Source organism: Loxodonta africana, chromosome 14, assembly GCF_030014295.1.
Source record: "Loxodonta africana isolate mLoxAfr1 chromosome 14, mLoxAfr1.hap2, whole genome shotgun sequence".
NCBI lineage: Eukaryota > Metazoa > Chordata > Mammalia > Proboscidea > Elephantidae > Loxodonta > Loxodonta africana.
In genome coordinates, this window is record NC_087355.1 from 22,245,530 (window position 1) to 22,265,518 (window position 19,989).

General features: G+C 39.1%; 1 protein-coding gene across 10 annotated transcripts in view; it reads right to left on the bottom strand.

Annotated features, from left to right (window-relative positions):
• Positions 1-19,989, bottom strand: part of EYA1 (EYA transcriptional coactivator and phosphatase 1) — a 439,803-nt gene that overhangs the window by 408,830 nt on the left and 10,984 nt on the right. For all 10 annotated transcript variants that reach the window (XM_064267819.1, XM_064267816.1, XM_064267810.1 and 7 more), the window contains exon 2: positions 16,761-16,868. In XM_064267819.1, coding sequence (XP_064123889.1) covers positions 16,761-16,771 — 11 coding nt within the window. In that variant the 5' untranslated portion in view covers positions 16,772-16,868. The remainder of the gene's footprint in view (positions 1-16,760; positions 16,869-19,989) is intronic.

Consider the following 19,989-nt stretch of genomic DNA (forward strand, 5'->3'; position numbering starts at 1 on the left):
ATTACTGACTGAGCACTTAGTGGGCTCACAGAGATGCTGAACTTCTGTGATGAGTCCTTGTCTTGGTTTCTGAGGGCTACCATAACAAAAACGCCACAAAGTGAGGAGAATGGAAATTTATTATCTCACAGTTTTGGAGGCTGGGAATTGAACTCAGGGTATCTGTGAGACCATGCTGTCTCTCAATTCTAGGGGAAGATTCTTCCTTGTCTCTTCAGCTTCTGGCAGCCCTGGCATTTCTTGGCATTACTTGGCTTGTAGATAGATCTTCGCATGCTGTCTTCTCCTTTGTGTAACTATATTTCCATGGATGTTCTTCTCTTTAATAAAACACCACTCAGAAGACATCAGGGTCCAGCACACCTAAATGGTGCCCACCTACCACCACTGACTGCTCTGACAAGGATCGCAATAGAGGGTCCCAGACAGAGCTGAAGAAAAATACAGAAAAAAATCTTTTTTAATAATTTTTATTGTGCTTTAAGTGAGTTTACAAATCAAGTCAGTCTCTCACACAAAAACCCATATACACCTTGCTACACACTCCCAGTTACTCTCCCCCTAATGAGACAGCCCGCTTTCTCCCTCCACTCTCTCTTTTCGTGTGCGTTTCGCCAGCTTCTAACCCCCTCCACCCTCTCATCTCCCCTCCAGGCAGGAGATGCCAACATAGTCTCAAGCGTCCACCTGATCCAAGTAGTTCACTCCTCACCAGCATCCTTCTCCAACCCACTGTCCAGTCCAATCCAAGTCTGAAGAGTTCGCTTCGTGAATGGTTTCTGTCCTGGGCCAACAGAAGGTCTGGGGGCCATGACCACCGGGGTCCTTCCCATCTCAGTCAGACCATTAAGTCTGGTCTTTTTATAAGAATTTGGGGTCTGCATCCCACTGCTCTCCTGTTCCCGCAGGAGTTCTCTGTTCTGTTCCCTGTCAGGACAGTCATCGGTTGTAGCCGGGCACCATCTAGTTCTTCTGGCCTCAGGATGATGTAGTCTCTGGTTCATGTGGCCCTTTCTGTCTCTTGGGCTCGTAATCGCCTTGTGTCCTTGGTGTTCTTCATTCTCCTTTGATCCAGGTGGGTCTAGACCAACTGATGCATCTTAGATGGCTGCTTGCTAGCGTTTAAGACCCCAGATGCCACTCTTCAAAGTGGAATGCAGAATGTTTTGTTAATAGATTTTATTATGCCAATTGACTTAGATGTCCCCTGAAACCATGGTCCCCAGACCCCTGCCCCTGCTACGCTGGCCTTTGAAGCATTCAGTTTATTCAGGGAACTTCTTTGCTTTTGGTTTAGTCCAATTGTGCTGACCTCCCCTGTATTGTGTGCTGTCTTTCCCTTCACCTAAAGTAGTTCTTATCTACTATCTAATTAGTGAATGCCCCCTCCCGCCTTCCCTCCCTCCCCGCCAATAACCACGAAAGAATGTGTTCTTCTCAGTTTATACTATTTCTCAAGTTCTTATAATAGTGGTCTTATACAATATTTTTCCTTTTGCAACTAATTTCACTCAGCACAATGCCTTCCAGGTTCCTCCATTTATGAAATGTTTCACAGATTCGTCACTGTTCTTTATCGATGCGTAGTATTTCATTGTGTGAATATACCTTAATTTATTTAGCCATTCATCCATTGATGGGCACCTTGGTTGCTTCCATCTTTTTGCTATTGTAAACAGTGTTGCAATAAACACGGGTGTGCATATATCTGTTCGTGTAAAGGCTCTTATTTCTCTAGGATATATTCCAAGGAGTGGGATTGCTGGATCGTATGGTAGTTCTATTTCTAGCTTTTTAAGGAAGCGCCAAATTGATTTCCAAAGTGGTTGTACCATTTGACATTCCCACCAGCAGTGTAGAAGTGCAGAACAAAATTTTAACTCATAAGAAAAAACCAGACTTACTGTTCTGACAGAGACTGGAGAAACCCCAGGGGTATGGCCCCCAGACATCCTTTTAACTCAGTAATAAAGTCACTCCTGAAGTTCACTCTTCAGCCAAAGATTAGAGAGGCCCTTTAAAAAAAAAAAAAAAAAAAGAGTAAAGGGGCACACCAGCCCAGGGGCAAGGTCTAGAAGTCAGCAGAGGACAGGAAAGCTGGTAATAGGGAGCCCAAGGTTGAGAAGGGAGAGTGTCAACATGTCGTGGGGTTGTCAACCAATGTCACAAAACAATATGTGTACTAATTGTTTAATGAGAATCTAGTTTGCTCTGTAAATCTTCATCTAAAGTACAATTGAGAAAAAAAAATGAAGGGATTAGGATTTGAACCCACTCTACTCTGGCATGAAATTGTTAATTTAACTAAAAACATGTGCAAAGAAAAGTTCTATTTCTCCAAACAAGGTCAAATCCGTAAGTCCAGGGGTTAGGACTTCAACATATCTTCCTAGGGGCCACAATTCCATCCATAACAGTCCTCCTGTCCATTCCTTGGGACCACCACTCGTACTTAACCTTGCAACACATAAAACTGTACTAACTTCACTTATCTGGTACAATAAGAACATAGGAGAATCACAATGTGTCACAACTAGAATAGATCGTATACCAAATCCTTCATTTTATAAATGTAGAAAATGAGACTCAGAGAGGGGAAACAAGTCAGACCCGAGATGCCAGAGTCAGCCTGATATTAACAAAATGAGAAACCTTAAAAGGGTGGGGAGAGCAGTTGTGACCCAAAAGCAAGTGGTAACAAGAGAACATAGGCGTGGATTCAGTGTGGGCCTCCTCCTTTTGTCTACTGAACATCATTACCATACGTTAGCATGAGTCCTTGGCCAGCATGGACCTCCTGTCGTGCAGCCTGTGATTCTTCCCTGTGATCTAGGGCTGCCTTTTCACTACAGCTGTAGAGTTGAGTGCATGCAATAGAGCCCAGGCAGCCCACAAGTCTAAAACATTTACTCTCTGCCCTTTGCAGAGAAAGAGTGCTGTATTATTTGCTATATTGAAATGGCTTTCTTACTCTAGCTCATACTTGTGGTGATTATTGCCATTCCTATCAGAGTTTTCAGCCAGGAAGGTTTTTGTTTTGTTTCATTTTTTAAAGTATTTTTAAGTACTGTGAAATCATCTTCAGGGTAAAATCAAAAGCCTGTTCTCCTGCACCCCAGCTCTTAGAACAGTGCCTGACATGTTGTTAATACTCAGTAGGTGTTTCTTGACTACCTAGGCATCTTTTCAATCGTCTCATATGCATGTGAAAACTGGACAATGAAAAAAGAAGACAGAGAATTGATATGTTCAAATCGTGGTGTTGACGAAGAATACTGAATATATCGTCAACTGCCGGAAGACCAAGGTGCCCTGGTGGTGCAGTGGTTAAGCGCACAGCTACTCACGGCAAGGCCAGCAATTAGAATCCACAAGCCACTCCACGGGAGACAGATGTGACAGTCTGCTTCTGTAAAGATTACAGCCTTAAAAACCCTAGCGGGAAGTTCTACTCTGTCCTGTAAGGTCACACTATGAGTCAGAATCAATTTGACAGCAATAGGCCAGAAGACCAAAAAATCAGTCTTAGAAGAAATACAACCAGAATGCTCCTTAGAAGAATTCCACTCACTTATTTTGGACACATCATCAGGAAAGACCAATCACTAGGAAAGTCATCATGTTTGGTAAAGTCGAGGGTCAGCAAAAACAAGGGAAACCTTCAGTGAGATGAACTAACATGGTAGGTGCCACAGTGGACTCAAACATACCAACAATCATGAAGATGGCAAAGTTTTGTTCTGTTATGTATAAGGTCGCCATGAGTTGGAACAGACTGGACAACAACTAACAACAACAAAGCCTTGTTGAGGATCATTTATCAATGGGAATTGGGAAGTTGCTATGAAACAGTATCTATAAAGTGCCTGGCATGTAGCAGGCAATCAATTAATGTCCAATTCTTCCCCCTTGCCCTTCCTCAACTCTTCCTCCTCCACCTTTTCTTCAACCCAGTCCTGAGAAATCCAGGCTTCCAGTCATCTCTTATAGAACAAAACCTGGGGGTAAGTGATATCAACAGAGTTTTCTTCTCAGTTAAGGGTAAACTTGGAGAAAATTCAGTCCATTGTTTCCAAAACAGACCAGATGCAAAATGATTTTTCATATAAATAAATATCAACAATAACTTAGAATCTATGTGAAAATTACCCAGAAATGTGCAAGCCCTACACTTTTTGAAGGAATCACTTCCAGTCAAAATAACACGAAAATAAAGTATAGGAAATTTTCATGTTAATTAACATGAAGTTTCTAAACTACCAAAATCAAATTATGTTGTCCCTTTTAACAGAGTTGTGAATCAGGAAGGTTTTAGGGTTTTTGGTTTTTGTATTTACAATTATTCTATTGTTGTAAATATATATATAACAAAATATTTACCAATTCAGCATTTTTTACATGTACAATTCATTGACATTATGTTCACCATCACCACTCTGTTTCCAAATCACTCCATCACCCTTAGCAGAAAGTCAGTGCCCCCTAAACAATGACCTCCCTTTCCCTCCTCCCTCCACCTCTAATAACCACTAAGAAACTTTGGTCTTTATACATTTGCTTATTCTAGATATTTCATATAAGTGGAATCATACAATGTCCTGGTGGAACAGTGATTAGGTGCTCAGCTGCTAAACCGAAAGGTTAGCAGTTTAAGCCCACCAGCCACTCCATGGGAGAAAGATGTGACAATCTGTTTCTGTAAAGATTTACAGGCTTGGAAACCCTATGGAGCAGTTCCGCTCTGTCCTACAGGGTCGCTATGAGTCAGAATTGACTTGATGGCAATGGGTTTGTTTTTTGGTTTTATACAGTATTTGTCCTTTTGTGACTGACTTAACTTCACTCAGCATAATGTTTTCAAGTTTCATCCATGTCATAGCACGTATCAGGATTGCCTTTGTCTTTGTGGCTAAATAATATTCCATTATATGTATACACCACATTCTGTTTATCCATCATCAATGGACATTAAGGTTGTTTCCACCTTTTGGCTCTTTTTTGTTGCTTTGTTAATACTAAGTATTTAAGCTGCCCTCCCACCTCCAAGAAACAATTCTCTAAGTCTGTGCCTTTTACTTTGAAGGAGAGATCTTTGTGCCATCCCTGCTAACTGCTCATTGACACCTGGCTCTGACTCCCACAGTTATTTGCTTTCTCAGACGCAGCAGCACTTAAGGAGTGCCAGGTCAGAGGCAGGCCCCAGGTAAACCCAAACCCACTGTCGCCAAGTCAATTCCAATTCATAGCAACCCTATATGACAAAGTAGAACTGCCCTATAGGGTCTCCAAGGAGCACTTGGGGGATTCCAACTGCTGACCTTTTGGTTAGCTCTTAACCACTATGCCACCAGGGTTTCCAAGCCCCAGGGTTTCCAAGCCCCAGGTAGTAAGCCTTAAATGGTGAGAGCCCCTCTTTCGTTCTTTCCAGCATCAGCCACGAGTAATTTTCATCTTTGTCACACTCCCTTTGTTCTGTGCATGTAGACCCACGGAGCTATCCCAGGACTCAAGATGCAGGCCAGCTCAGATAAACGTCTACTGTATGCATGTAAAGTGCTTGACATTGTTTGGCCCTGGAAAGATAAACAAGTCACTGTACTGACTCTAGAGCAGCTTTCCGGGTTGGTTTTATTAGCCACAGAACACATCCGCCTAAAATACGCAAATGTTGGTATCACCTGGAGTCTGACTTGAATTCGGAATGAGAGTCTTTCCCAAATTCTCAGCTCACATTCCACCTTGGAATCTCCTGCTTGGCACTTTTTCTGTACTCCCAACCAGCCTTGCATATTCAAACCAAAAATTTGCCTAATTTCTTCCAGCGTGGTCTGCCACTCCAAGATCTAACTCACCTTAACTGTGTAAGTATGTTCATTATATCTACAACAAGAGACAGTACCTCATCCCCCAAATCCTCCAGCATTGTTGGAGGTAACACTAGCGATAATGGCTGTCTTAGTTATCTAGTGCTGCTATGACAGAAATACCACAAGCGGGTGGTTTTAACAAATAGGAATTTATTTTCTCACAGTTTTTAGGAGGCTAGAAGTCCAAATTCAGGATGCCAGCTCTAGGGGAAGTCTTTCTCTCTCTCGGCTCTGGAGGAACGTCCTTGTCTCTTTGAGCCTCTGCTCCTGGGTGATCTTCACGAGGCTTGGCATCTCTCTTCCCCCATCTCTGTTTCTTTTGCTTGCTTGTTTAATCTCTTTTATATCTCAAAATAGACTGATTTAAGACACACCCTACACTAAGCTTGTCTCATCAACATAACAAAGAAAATCTATTCCCAAATAGGAGTACAGTCACGCACCCCATAACGTCCCTTTGGGCAATATCCAACAGCATATACTTCCATGGTCTCGTAAGGTTATAATGGAGTTTAGAAATCCCAATTGGAGAACGGGATGTAGCCGACATAACCGGACATAACGGATGCAACAGCTTCCCGCACACAACACATCTATCTCATGTCTCCTGTATACAAAATGATTGTGCTGCCAGGTGTATAGTGGTACTAAAAAGAAAAAAAAAAAAAACCCAGTGCCATCGAGTCAATTCTGACTAAAAGCAACCCTACAGGACAAAGTAGAACTGCCCCATAGGGCTTCCGAGGAGTGCCTGGTGGATTTGAACAGCTGACATTTTGGTTAGTAGCCAAACTCTTAACGGCTATGCCACCAGGGTTTCCAGTAATGGTGCAGTACACATATAACCTATAATACATGTCTTGATAGTCATAATAAACACCTATGTTACTGGCTTATGAATGTACTGTACTTTCTATCATTATTTTAAGGTGCACTTTCCCTACTTACAAATAAAAAGTTTACCATATAACAGCTTTTGCTCCAACTCACAGGCAGCAGCACCCACTCTCCTGTACCACACATCTCTTGAGTGTTGTGGCATTATTTCTCTGTGTAATTTTCTTTCAAAAACATTACCGTAAAGTGCATCATGGCTTCCAAATGCAGCAAAACTGTGCTAGTGATAGCAGCAGCAACAGGCAAAGATGTATTGATTTGGGAGTGAAACAAAAGGTTATTAAACATGGAATAAAAAGGTTATTCCACAAAGGTGGAAATTCAGTGATATTGCTCATAATTTTGGTACGTTCGCACAATGTCCAAACCGAATAACGTCCTATTTCACAGAATATACACTGGACATTAAGTGACACATGACTGTTTAACTACAGGCATACATACACACACCTACTGCTGTCGAGTCAATTCTGTCTCGTAGCAAGTAAGTAGCACAGTTCAAATCTGAACCCAAGAAATCGAGCTCCAGAATCTGCGCTCTTATTCACTAGATGCCCTGCATATGTTATATCTAATCTACACAGTCATGCGAGGTAGGTATTATCACCCCACTTTTCAAACGTGGAAGTACTGAGACTTAGAGAAATGAGAAAACTTGCCCAAGGGCTGAGAAAAGACTGGAGCAGGTCTGTTTGTCTGACTCGAAACGTCACACCCTTTCCAAAAGATGTTCTACAGGATTCGGCAGTGCTGGCGGTATATATCGCTTCATAGTTTGCAAAGTCCCCTCACATATATTTTCTGATTTTTTCATCAAAATGACCCAGCAATATTCATCTTATAATCTTTATTTATTTTAAAAAAATTGAGTCTCAGTGATTGAAATAACTTTGTCAGGGTCTCACAGTTAATAGGCGGTCACTCAAAATCAGGTACTTTGATTCCAAGTCAGCTTGCTCTTCCCTATGCCAAGCTGCACTCCCACTGCCAAGCCGTTATCTATTAGGTGTGCACCCTCCGCCAGCAGCAGTTCAGCCTCAGCTCTAGGCCTAGTGCTAAAAATGCAAACAAAGCATCCCTGCTGTCAGCCAGTGAAAGAAGAGGAGAAAAACTAGTATATTAGGGATTCAGCTAATAACTGATATTCATAACAGGCAGTCTGAGTCATCAGAAAAAATTAAGTATATTATATTCATTATTAGATATTTCCATCAAGACAGTTAGAATGTCGGAGACAGCACATAGGGGCTAAATTTGCCCATTTTATAAAATGAAGAGAGAGGACTACAACTGTGGTTTCCAACTGTGCTCTCATGAGCTCAGCGGGGGGTTTCCTGAAGGCCCATAGGAGGAACTCCTGGGGTGCTCTGTCCAGTTCCTTCTCTGGGAACTGCATGCACGTTTCTGCTACCACTCCCTGCTCCATTGGTCCCATGCTAGACAGTCAGTCTTTCTTTTGGCATGGTGCATGGCCCACTAACATGTAAACCATATGGGCAACCAACGCTGTGCAAGGGGAACAGAGAAAGCCAGTCTATGAACAAAGAGAGGACTGAAGAAGATGTGCAGGGAAAAATAGAAAGAATACTGACTGCATTCCCTGAATAACTTTTTTCTTAAGATTTTCCTCTTGTTTGTTTAAGCCAGTTCATGGTAAATCCCACTCCTTGCAATTAAATAAACTCAAGGCATTCAAGGTGCTGAGATAGGGGGGTGAGAGGGATAGGCAAATAGATAAGGTTTTAGATTCCATGTTATTAATAGGCTTCTAATAAGATGCTCCTGTTTTTTTTTTTGTTTAATTGAAAAACACTGGATTCAATCATAAATTTAAAATTTATGATTTTAAATTTATCTAAAAACTTTACCTATATAAAACATTACACTCATGGTGAAGCTGAATAAATGAGACTCTGATTTAATTTATAATTTTCCAGTTAATTTGACTTACACATGTGTATTGTATTTGTACATCTACATTTAATAATTTCTGCTAAAATTGTGTTTCTATTAAAAAATATTTAATTTTTCCATTGTGGTTAAAAGTCACTTTTCATTTTTAGAATCTCTAACTATAAGAACTAGGTACATATTTAATGGTTTTCTTGTAAAACCCAGCATCTCAGCAAAAGCTACTGTTAACAATTCAAATTTATCATAATTTAAAGAAGATTCAAGAAGTAGAGTTATGAGAATACCATAAAGCCTTAAAACATAATTATTCCAAAATATCTGAAACATAATAATCTAAAATTTTTATAATAGAATAAGTAACTATCCATCATTTGTAATAAAATGCTCCTTTTAGAGTCTCGAGAGATCTAATTCCTCCTATAAAAAACCAAACCCTTTGCCATTGAGTCAATTCCAACTCATAGCGACCCTACAGGACAGAGTACAGCTGCCCCATAGAGTTTTCAAGGAGCACCTGGCGGATTTGAACAGCCAACATTTTGGTTAGCAGCCGTAGCACTTAACCACTATGCCACCAGCTGACAACATCATGACCAAGCATATGCAGTGTCGGCATCTGTAATACCTGGCACAGGTATGATGGTTGCATTTTTAAAAATTTTATTGTTGACTTGCAGGTGGTCAAATAATTTTTTAAGCACTACCAAATTTTTCTAGAGATGTCTCCAAAAGAAATGCATTAGAGTTATATTGCACTTTTCAGTTTTCAAAGAATTTTTACAAACACTGGAGTTGACCTACAAAGTTATGGTTGTAAATAGAGGATAGAGTATTATCATCTCTGTTTTATAGTTGAAAAGACTGATGTTTTCAAATTTGCCCCATGTCAAACAACTGATGAAAGCTAAATACTGGTTTTCTGATACCTAATCCAAAATGTACTTGCCAAGGTACCAGACTGCCTGTCTAATTTGGACACGAGGTTTGGTTATTGTATAGTAGGGTTTTTTAATTGTTGTTGTTGTTGCTATTGCTTCAGTATTTGATTGTGTTTCGGTGAAAGTTTACACAGCAAATAAAGTTCCCATTTAACAATTTTTATACAAATTGTTCTATGACAGTGGTTACAATTTTCATAATGTGTCAGCATTTTCATTATGTCCATTTTGTTTGTTCTGTTTCCATTGATCTAGCGTCCCTTTCCCTCCTGGCCTCCTCATCTTTGCTTTTGGGTAAATGATGACCGTTTGGTCTCATATAGTTGATTGTTTAAGGGAGCACATTACTCACAGTTGACGTTGTTTATTTTGTAAGTGTATGGTTAGCTTTTAACTGCAGTCTTACAGCTTCGAAAAGGATATACAGTGATTTATTTTTTAAATCCCTTTTTTCTTTGCCAATCCAACATTTTCACATGTGCAATCCGGTGACATCTATTACACTAATCATGTTGTGCAACCATGGCCAGTAACCATCGCCAAATTTTCTATCACCATTATAGATTCTCAATACTTCCCAAACAATGCCTGCCCTTCTCCCCCTCTCTCCCACCCTTGTAACCAAAACTTAGGTCTCTATATATTTTCTTATTCTAGATATTTCATAAAAGTGGAATCATATAATATTTGTCCTTTTTGCTTTTGTTTTTCTAAGAGCTAACAGATGCTTTCCTTATCTCGATATGATTTCCTTACTGAAATCTGCATAAACTAAAGGCATTAAAAAATACAGCCACAGCTTGGCTCTTTGATGTTTGTGTTTCCGAGGTGTTTTCCTTGGAGCAGGGCAGCCACTGAAATAGCAGTGGCTCTGCTGCCACGATGCTGTTGAGGAGTGGAGCTGTGTTCAACCAAAAGACACTCCTCATGAGGCAAGTAGAAGAGCGCCAGAATTATCATAGAAACAATGTAAAGCTCCACAAACTTCTCTCTCTATGAGACGAGTAGATGAGTGTCCAGAATTTACAAAATCACAGGAGCTACGTCCCCTTCCTAGATGTGGACAACACACTAGCAGAACATTCTGGCGTAAGAAAGCCTGGATTTCTAATTTAGCATTTCTGCCCACGGCTGTGTTTACTTGGAATCAAAATAAGTGACTTCACCTCTGTCCATGGTCCCTTGTCACATAATAGACACATTCCCAAAGCCCTGCTAGGGTCAAGAGGCTACATTACAGGGATAATGCACTTTTCAACATTCAAGGAACCATTTTCCCTTTCTCAAGTGTCACAAGCTACCTCAAAAATTTTAACTTCCAATCTGACAATGCCTGGTAGCACTACAGTTAAGTGTGAGCACACCCTTGTCTAAAGGCCTTCCCCCAAACACCACCCTTGCTGTCCACAGAAATGCCAGGGAACTTCCTCAGCCTTCTTCCACAAAGAGACCTTCTGGGTTCACCAGTTCTCATGGGGCTAAAAGAACACTGGTAGCACTCTTGTCACATACTTCTCTATCTATGAAGTAGAGAAAGAACCATCCTGACTTGAGAAATAATTATTGTTTACAAAAGCAATGGAGGTTCAGAATATTATATTGATAACTGGACATAACCAGTTGCCATTGAGTCAATCCCAACTCAAGGCAACCCCATGTGTGTCGGAGTAGAACTGTGCTCAATAAGGTTTTCAATGGCTGATTTTTCGAAAATAGATCACAAGTCCTTTTTTCCCAGGCACCTCCAGGTGAACTTAAACCTCTAACCTTTTGGTTAGCAGAGAATGGGCTAACCATTTGTACCACCCAGGAACTTAAAAATATGTTTTGTAAACTGGTATTGTGGGCTAACCTTTCAAGAAAAGCCTTTAAAAAAAAATTTTTTTTTTTTTTCTCTGAGGAAATAAAAGATTAACTCCTATCAGGAATATGGTTTTCTTTTTTTTTTTTAATTTTAAAATGTTTATTGGTTTGGTTCCTTTCATTTTATATAACCATGTTTATTACAGAAAATATAAAAATACAGAAAAGCAGATAGAAGAAATCTATAATCATTTTGATATATTTCTTTCCTGTATTTTTCCTTTTTCACAGTTTTTGTTTTAGATTTTCTGTTCATAGATTTTTATACATAACTGTATCATACCATAGTTTTATATCCCATTTTTTGGCATCATAATTACTTTATGTACATTATTATAAATTTTTAAATAATAACAACCAATTAAAACTTACTGAATGCTTACTATTTACCAGACCCTGTTCTAGACAGTATTAAGTAGTCTCTGAATAGCTTAAGAGCTCATTCCCATTTACCAACTGAGGCACTGAGGTACTAAATAACAGGCTCAAGGTCATACAGGTAGTAAGTGGTAGACCAGTAAACATAGCACAATCTACTTCATAATATTCCAATATTATAAGCCACAGTTTACTCAACCATTTCTCTGTTGTTAGACATTTAAGCTATTTCTACAGTTTAAGTATAAATAAAGCTATATAGATATCTTAAAGTTTTCCCTTTTCTCAGTATCTTTTAGAATAAATTTCCCCGATTCAAAATCACTCTATGAAGGGATGTGAGATTTTTTAAAGCTCCTGATACATATGGTAAAAATACTTTCCCAAAGGATTTTCAGTCTTCAGTAAGGAGAGTACCCATCTCACAATGGTCTCACAAGTACTTTTTTATTTTTAAAATCTTTGGCTAATTGTTGCTTTAATGTTACATTTTTTATTATCATCAATGTTGAACATTTCTTTATATCTCTAAGGACATTTTACAAGTATTAAGTCTTACTAGAAGAGGCACAACCAAGAATGAGCTATTGACAGATGTGAACAAAGGGCAATCGAATAGAAGAAAGTAAGAGTTATGAGACAATAAGACTGGAAGGGTGTTAGGTAATACGGATTTCAATCTTCTCACTTTACAGGTAAGAAAATGGAGGTTCTGAGAGAAGACTTTAGAATATAGTTAGTGTAAATATGAATGTGTACAATGGAATACTACTCAGCAATAAAAAAGAAGAAACCACTGACATATACAACACTAATGAATCTCATAGACACCAGGCTAAATGAAAGAAACTGGACACAAAAGAGAGCGTGCTGTGTGATGACTAAATTTATATAAGCTTTTGGAACAGGCAAAAAATATCAAAGGTGAATATATCAGAACAGTGGTCACTTCTAGGGTGTGAGATACTGACTGAGAAGGGACATTAGAGAACTTTCTGGAGAGATGGAAATGTAATTTGTGATTGGGTGTGAGTTACATGAGTGTATCCATTTGTCAAAATTGTACAGTTAAGATTTGTGCCTTCCAGTGTATGTAAAACTTACCCAAAAAATGTAAAAAATAATAATAAGAGGAAACAAGGCTGGCAGAATATTGGTAAGTGTTGCAGCTGGTACGTGGGGGCACATGGGGGTACAATACACTGTATGCTTACTCTGAATACGGTTAAAGGCGAACGTGACAACCAGAGAAAGTTCAATCCATGTTTGGAAGTGCTTTCGCACAGCTCCAGGTAGCCTTCCAACGCTTTGTTTTCCTGAGTTACTTTAACGTTTCCAGGTATGTTCTAGGCTCCCTTCCCATCTTGGGTCTATTTCCTAACCTCCCTAAGGGGGGAAACAAACAAAAAAAAAAAACGGTTGCTATTGAGTCACCTCCAACTCACAATGACCCATGAGTGTCAGAGTAGACCTGTGCTCCACAGCCTTTTCAGTGGCTGATTTTTCAGAAGTAGATTGCCAGGGCTTTCTTCTGAGTTGCCTCTGGGTGGACTCAAACCTTCAATCTTATGGTTAGCAGCAGAGCTGTGTTAACTGTACCACCCAGGGACTTCCAATCTCCTTTAAAAATAAATGGGAAACCTGAGAGCTAAAGGTGCCTCCATGCAGGGCTCCCTGCGGAGGCTATGCTCCATTCCAGATGCAGGCAGAAGCCCAATTGCCAGAAAACTGTTTGTCCAAAGCCATACACAGTATCTGCCTTTAAGAAACAGGCCACCCTAGTTTTGTACATCTGAGATAGCGGAATATCTTTTGAAAACAAAACTGCTTCACCCTTCCACAGCAAAATACATATAAATATATATATAAAACCAAACCAAATGCATTGCCATCAAGTCGATTCCAACTCATAGCAACTCTATAGGACAGAGTAACTGCCCCACAGGGCTTCCAAGCAATGGATGGTAGATTTTAACTACCAACCTTTTGGTTAACAGCCAAGCTCTTAACCACAGCACCACTAGGACAGAGTAGAACTGTCCCATAGGATTTCCAAGGAGTGGCTGGTAGATTCAAACTGCCCACCTTTTGATTATCAGTTGTAGCTCTTAACCACCATGCCACTACCGCGCTCTCTCTCTCTCTCTCTCTCCCTCTACTTCTAAATATGTCATTGCATTGCTCGCTAAACATGTCTTTTTGTTAAGAAAGGCAAAAAAAAATTTTTTTTTACCATTACATTCTTTGCACATATTTTAGTCTCAAATCATAATTAATTTCTTAATTTCTGAATTAGAACTTGCATAATATGAAACATCCAAAGACATATTACGAGCGATATTTATTTGCAGATACTGTTAAACTTGTTAGCATTTCTCCAACACATCAAGTGGCATCAATCCGAGGAAGAAAGTTACATAAAAGGTGGTAGTAAGTAGAAAGTTATCAATGAGTTTATTTTTCATTTATCTTATATGCACTCCAAATATCACGAGCCCAAAATAGGAGTTTTAAACTAAAACAAACAAATGAAATGAGTCAAGGGTGCTTCTCCTGTTTAGGGAAAAAGCTCCACCATTTAGAAGGTTCTCGAAGTGCTTTATGAGAATTATCGCACAAGATGACTTAGGACATCCATCAAATACAGGCTGTAATTGCATACAGTATGACTGCAAAGCTACCTTGATAGCACTTGACTGTTTGTTATTAAAATCCCCATCCATTAGCAGTTACTGCTTATTGCATAACACCAATAGGTCTTGTAAAACACACATTTACAGGAACCACAACTGCATTACTAAAGATCACACTTCGGGTTTGTAATAATCCTATCGTGAGCAAGGCTGCGCTACAAAACCACAGTTCTAAACGCCATCATCTCTGATCAGAGAACTTAAGGCACAGAGTCCCATACGACCCACCAAACATTGCTATGGAAATCTGCCAGTGAAACAACTTTAACTTGCTGCAATGCCCTTTTTGTTTTTAATTAAAATTTATTGAATTTTTTTTTATTGTGCTTTAGGTGAAGTTTACAGCTGCAGTTGATTTCTCACACAAAAATTTATACACGTACTGTTTTGTGACATTAGTTGCAACCCCCACAATGTGACAGCACATTCTAAAATATATTGAATTATCCAAGTTCTAAATAACTCAAATGTCAAAATAAAATTACCTCTAGTTATAAATAGAAATAAGTCCTGATACATGTTACAACACAGATGAACCTTGAAAACACTATGCTGAGTGAAATGTCAGTCACAAAAGGACAAATATTGTATGAACCCACTTAAAATGTCTAGATTAGACAAATGTACAGAGACCAAAGTTTATTAATGGTTACAAGGGGCGGGCAGGAGAGAATGGAAAAGGAGGACTCAATGCTTAAGGGACACTGAGCTTCTGTTAAAGATGATGGAAAAATTCACAACAGTTAAGGGTGATGGTTGAACAACATGGTGAACACAAGTAATGTCAATGAACTGTACATCTGAAGATTGCTGAAATGGCAAATAAATGTTTTGTTACCTACATATTTACCACAAAAAAAAAAAAAAGAGAGAAGAAGAAAGAAACAATTCTCAGGGAAAAAAAAAAAAAAACATTTCTCTATTTGGGAATATTCATTTATGAACCTGTCTTAGTTACTTAGTGCTAAAACCAAACCAAACCCGTTGCCACTGAGTCAATTCCAACTCACAGCAACCCAACAGGACAGAGTAGAAATGCCTCATAGGGTTTCCAAGGAGTGGCTGGTGGATTTGAACTGCTGACCTTTGGGTCAGCAGCCAAGCTCTTAACCATTGTGCCACCAGGGTTCCTACCTAGTGCTGCTCTAACAGAAATACCACAGACGGGTGGCTTTAACAAACAGAAATTTATTCTCTCAAAGTTTAAGAGGCTAGACATCTGAATTCAGGGCGCCAGCTCCCGGGGAAGGCTTTCCGTCTTTGTCGGCTCTGCGGGGAGGACTTTGTCATCAATCTTCCCCTGGTCTATGAGCTTCTCAGCACAGGGACCTCAGGTCCAAAGGACGCACTCTGCTCCCAGAACTTCTTTCCTAGTGGCGTGAGGTCCCACGCCTCTCTGCTCACTCTGTCATTTACATCTCAAAAGAGATTGACTCAAAATACAACCTAATCCTGTAGATTATATCCTGCCTCATTAACATAATTGCCTCTACTCCTGCCTCATTAACATCATTGAGATTAGGATTTACAACATATAGGATAATCACATCAGATCACAAAATGGTAGACAACTACATAGTACTGGGAATCGGGGCCTAGCCAAGTTGGTACACATTTTGGGCTCCATAACAGAACCAAGGGAAGCTTTCTTTCTTCCTGATAAGAAAAATTGCTGAACCCTCTCTTTTTTGCTCAAAAGATAAACAAAATACAACCTAAGAGACCTGAGATTCTCCTGAATTTAAAGCCTACTGAAGAGTTCATCAAACTGTGAAACAACCACACCAAACAACTAGACGCATATTTAAGAGATACACACACACCTACACACGCATATATTCATAAAACAAATATATATATAAGCAATCCAAAACTTAGATATTAATTTCAAGTTTTGTGAGACAAGTATGTTTTCTCTGAGGCAAAGGAAAATTATGTTATGTAAACTCATATAATTGAGTAATTTTCAAGGTCGGCTTTTTCCCTCTATGATTCCTTCACTTTTCCTAAGTGATGCCTCTAAGTAAAGATACAAATTAGGTTAGGCTGATGAAATCATGCACTACTACTTAATCCATAACTTTCAGAATCATTAAAAATTGGTAGAGAGCTTTTAAGGAATTTCCAGAGAGTCGGGTTACAACGAAAATAGTAATTACAATTTTTAAAGTAATAACTCTTTCCCTGGGTGTGACATTCTGTTTACTTACAGACTGTCCATTTATCCCCCGGGGGTCTTCCATTGAAGATGTCTTCTTCTGAATTATATATGGGCTATTAGCTACACACTTCTTCAAAGAGTTCCAACACCCCTGCACCTGTGAAGAACAGAGCACCAAGCAGCCGTATTAATTGCATGGCATGAAATTAAGAGCTGATCTTTGCATCTGTAGCTTTCCATTTACTAGCATGTATACAAAAGCCAAGAGCACTTACCTTCACCGAGTGAATCTTTAAAATAAATATCATGGGCTCACTGTTTATCACAATTTACATGAGCCAAATTATAGCTCTGTTGTGCCCACTGTCAGCAGCTGCTGCCTAAGAAAAAAGAATGGGGCGGGGGGTGGGAATGGCAGCTAGATAGCTTTCCAAAGACATTATTTTTGAGCCAAGAGTGCAAGAGCATTTTTCTTTTCTTTTTTCTGTAATTCAGTTTCTCCATGCTATCCATCAACGTCAAGTGTACCACAATGCAAAGAGGAAATGCTCACAAAAGAATATGATTGTAGTCTGAGCAAGGATAAAAGAGAAAAATCTAGAGTTGAGTGTGTTACCCTCAGGGCAAGGATATTATTATACTATTAGCAAGTTTACATTAGGTCATAGTTTCACAGTTGATAAATTCTGAACTTGAAGAGATCCAACACCTTCAGGAAGAATAGCGTTTGGGGATATTTCAAAAGACAGACAATAAAGATAGTCTTTTGAAATATATTTTGCATTTAACTATCTTAAAAATATATACATAACCATCTAGCTAGGCACTCTAATTTCCTCTCAGAATTAATTTTTCATGGTTATGCTCACATGGGGAACTCCAGAGACTCCTGGTTTTTCTTATTTGGGCTTAGCAACTAAGAAATTATTCTGTATGCCTCACATAAACATCAACATATATATTTAAATGTACATGCAATTTTAAGGAAAAAAAAGAGAGAGAGAGCCAATACAGATAGAATTAAAGAACACAGAACAAGCAGTAGTTTGAGTAATATTTTTTGTAGAGTTACTGGAGCTTTCAGGGAGGAAAAACCACTACAGAGGAAGTCAAGAGATCTGAGTTCAGGCTCTGATCTGACACTAACTAGCTAAAAGACCTTGGACATACACTTTAGCCTGAATCTCAGTTTTCTCAAGAGTGATTTCAACTGGCTGATATCTGAAGTCCCTTACAGCTTTAAAGTGGTTAGATTCCATGAATACATGCATTTACACACACCGTTTTCAGGTAAACCATTCCAAGCCTGGCCCATCTGGGATGGAATTTTGAAACGCTGGAGTTATTCTCATTTACTTATGTTTACCTCACAGCTATTAATGTTGGAAAGGTGTTGCAGTGGTTAAAGTGCTCGCCCCATAACCGAAAGGTTGGCAGTTCAAACACACCAGTTGCACTTCGGGAGAAAGATGTGACAGTCCTCTTCCATAAAGATTACAGCCTTAGAAACCCTATGGGACAGTTCTACTCTGTCCTATAGGTTAACCATGAGTTGGAATCGACTCGCCAGCAATGGGTTGGTTTTTTTGTAATTAATGTGGGAAAACCTATGCATTATATACCGCGAACACAAAGGTGATGTTTCTTGGACAACATAAAGCTCATAAATTTAACTAGACTCTTAAAATGTGAAGAATTCTTAGCAAAGCACAGTGCTTTTGCAATTCTAACAGGAAACACTTGCCCAATTTCAACTTATGAGTAAATAAAAACCATACGAATGTATTTAAGGTCTGGTAAGCCAAGATAACACAACATAGTGCTCTTTGAATTATACAGAATTTTAGCACTGAATTGTCCAGTTCATCAGCATTGCTTTTAGAGGATTCTCTGTATAATTACGGCTGTTATTAACTACCATCCCGTCAGTTTGACTCATGATGACCCCATGTATCGCAGGGTTTTCTTGGCTGTAATCTTTATGGGAGTAGTTCACCTGGCCCTTCTTCCACGGAAGTGCTGGGTGGGTTCAAACCGCCAATCTTTATGTTAGCAGCCGATCGCTAACCGCTTGCACTATTAAGGCTCTTTTTTAGGCTCACCATGAGTTGAAGTTGTTTCAGGGGCAACTGGCTATTCCTGCATAATTAGGGAAGAGTTATTACAGAATAACGTAGCCTCTTTTTTTTTTTTTACTGTTTATGTTAGTCTCTGGAGGCACATTAACTTTTCCAGGCACTAAGGTAGCATTTTAAAATAATGATAATAATCTTGTCTTCCACTGGTGAACTTCTTTACAGTTTACAAAGTACCGTCCCATAAACTGAGCACAGCACACCTACATATTGAATGAGACCAAGTCCAGTCTCATTCCTTACAGAAGGCAGCAGGCCTAGAGACAAAATCTCTCTGATTTCCCACGAACTCCCATCCTCTCCATACCTGCCTTGAGGACAGGTTTCAATCAAATCTGTATATTTGATATTCCAGGATTGTTTCCCATGTGTTGTTTTCCATATTTCCATATTGAGCTTACTGAACAGTTTAAGGTATTAAGAATGGTCAAGTTACATGAGCATGAAAGGTATTTCACTTGTAATTTTATTTCTTCTGAAGATGAAACTATTCTGCACTAAATATCATGTTTGTTATTGTTTCCTTGGCTAAAAAGAAAAGACTGAGATTATTGAAAAGTCAAAGGAGTCAGCATTCATCTACTTCAGGTAGATTTCTTCTGGAAGAACGACTACAACTCAAAAAAAAAAAAAAGAAAAATTCACAGAGGGCCATGGACTTTATTTACAAATGCTCTGCTGCTTGCTAAATCAGCATAGTTGTTTCCAGATTTCTACATGTCAATCCTAACCATGAAATATATAACATGACTGGGTCTACCGATATTTAGGAGCCTGGCTCTCGTAAACCCCTTAATTCCCTTGCTGGACTTGATCTTTCATGGTTTATAAATAAGCCTTCCACATTATAGCACTTATCTAAGGGGACTGTGATTATTTCTCTACCTGTCTCTCTCATTCAACTAGCTCCATGAGGGCTAAGACCATGCCTTAGCCATCATATTCCAGTAACATATGGCACTTATTAAATATTTGAGTGAGTGAATAATTGAATGAATGTAGATTCATGACTATTTTTGAATAAACGTAAACTCTGATTGACCTAGAATTAGATGGGCAGTTAAATGGTGGCACTATCATTCAACCAACTTAAAAAATATCCATCAAATTTCTGGTACTGAATATTTGTCTCAAACCCTAAGA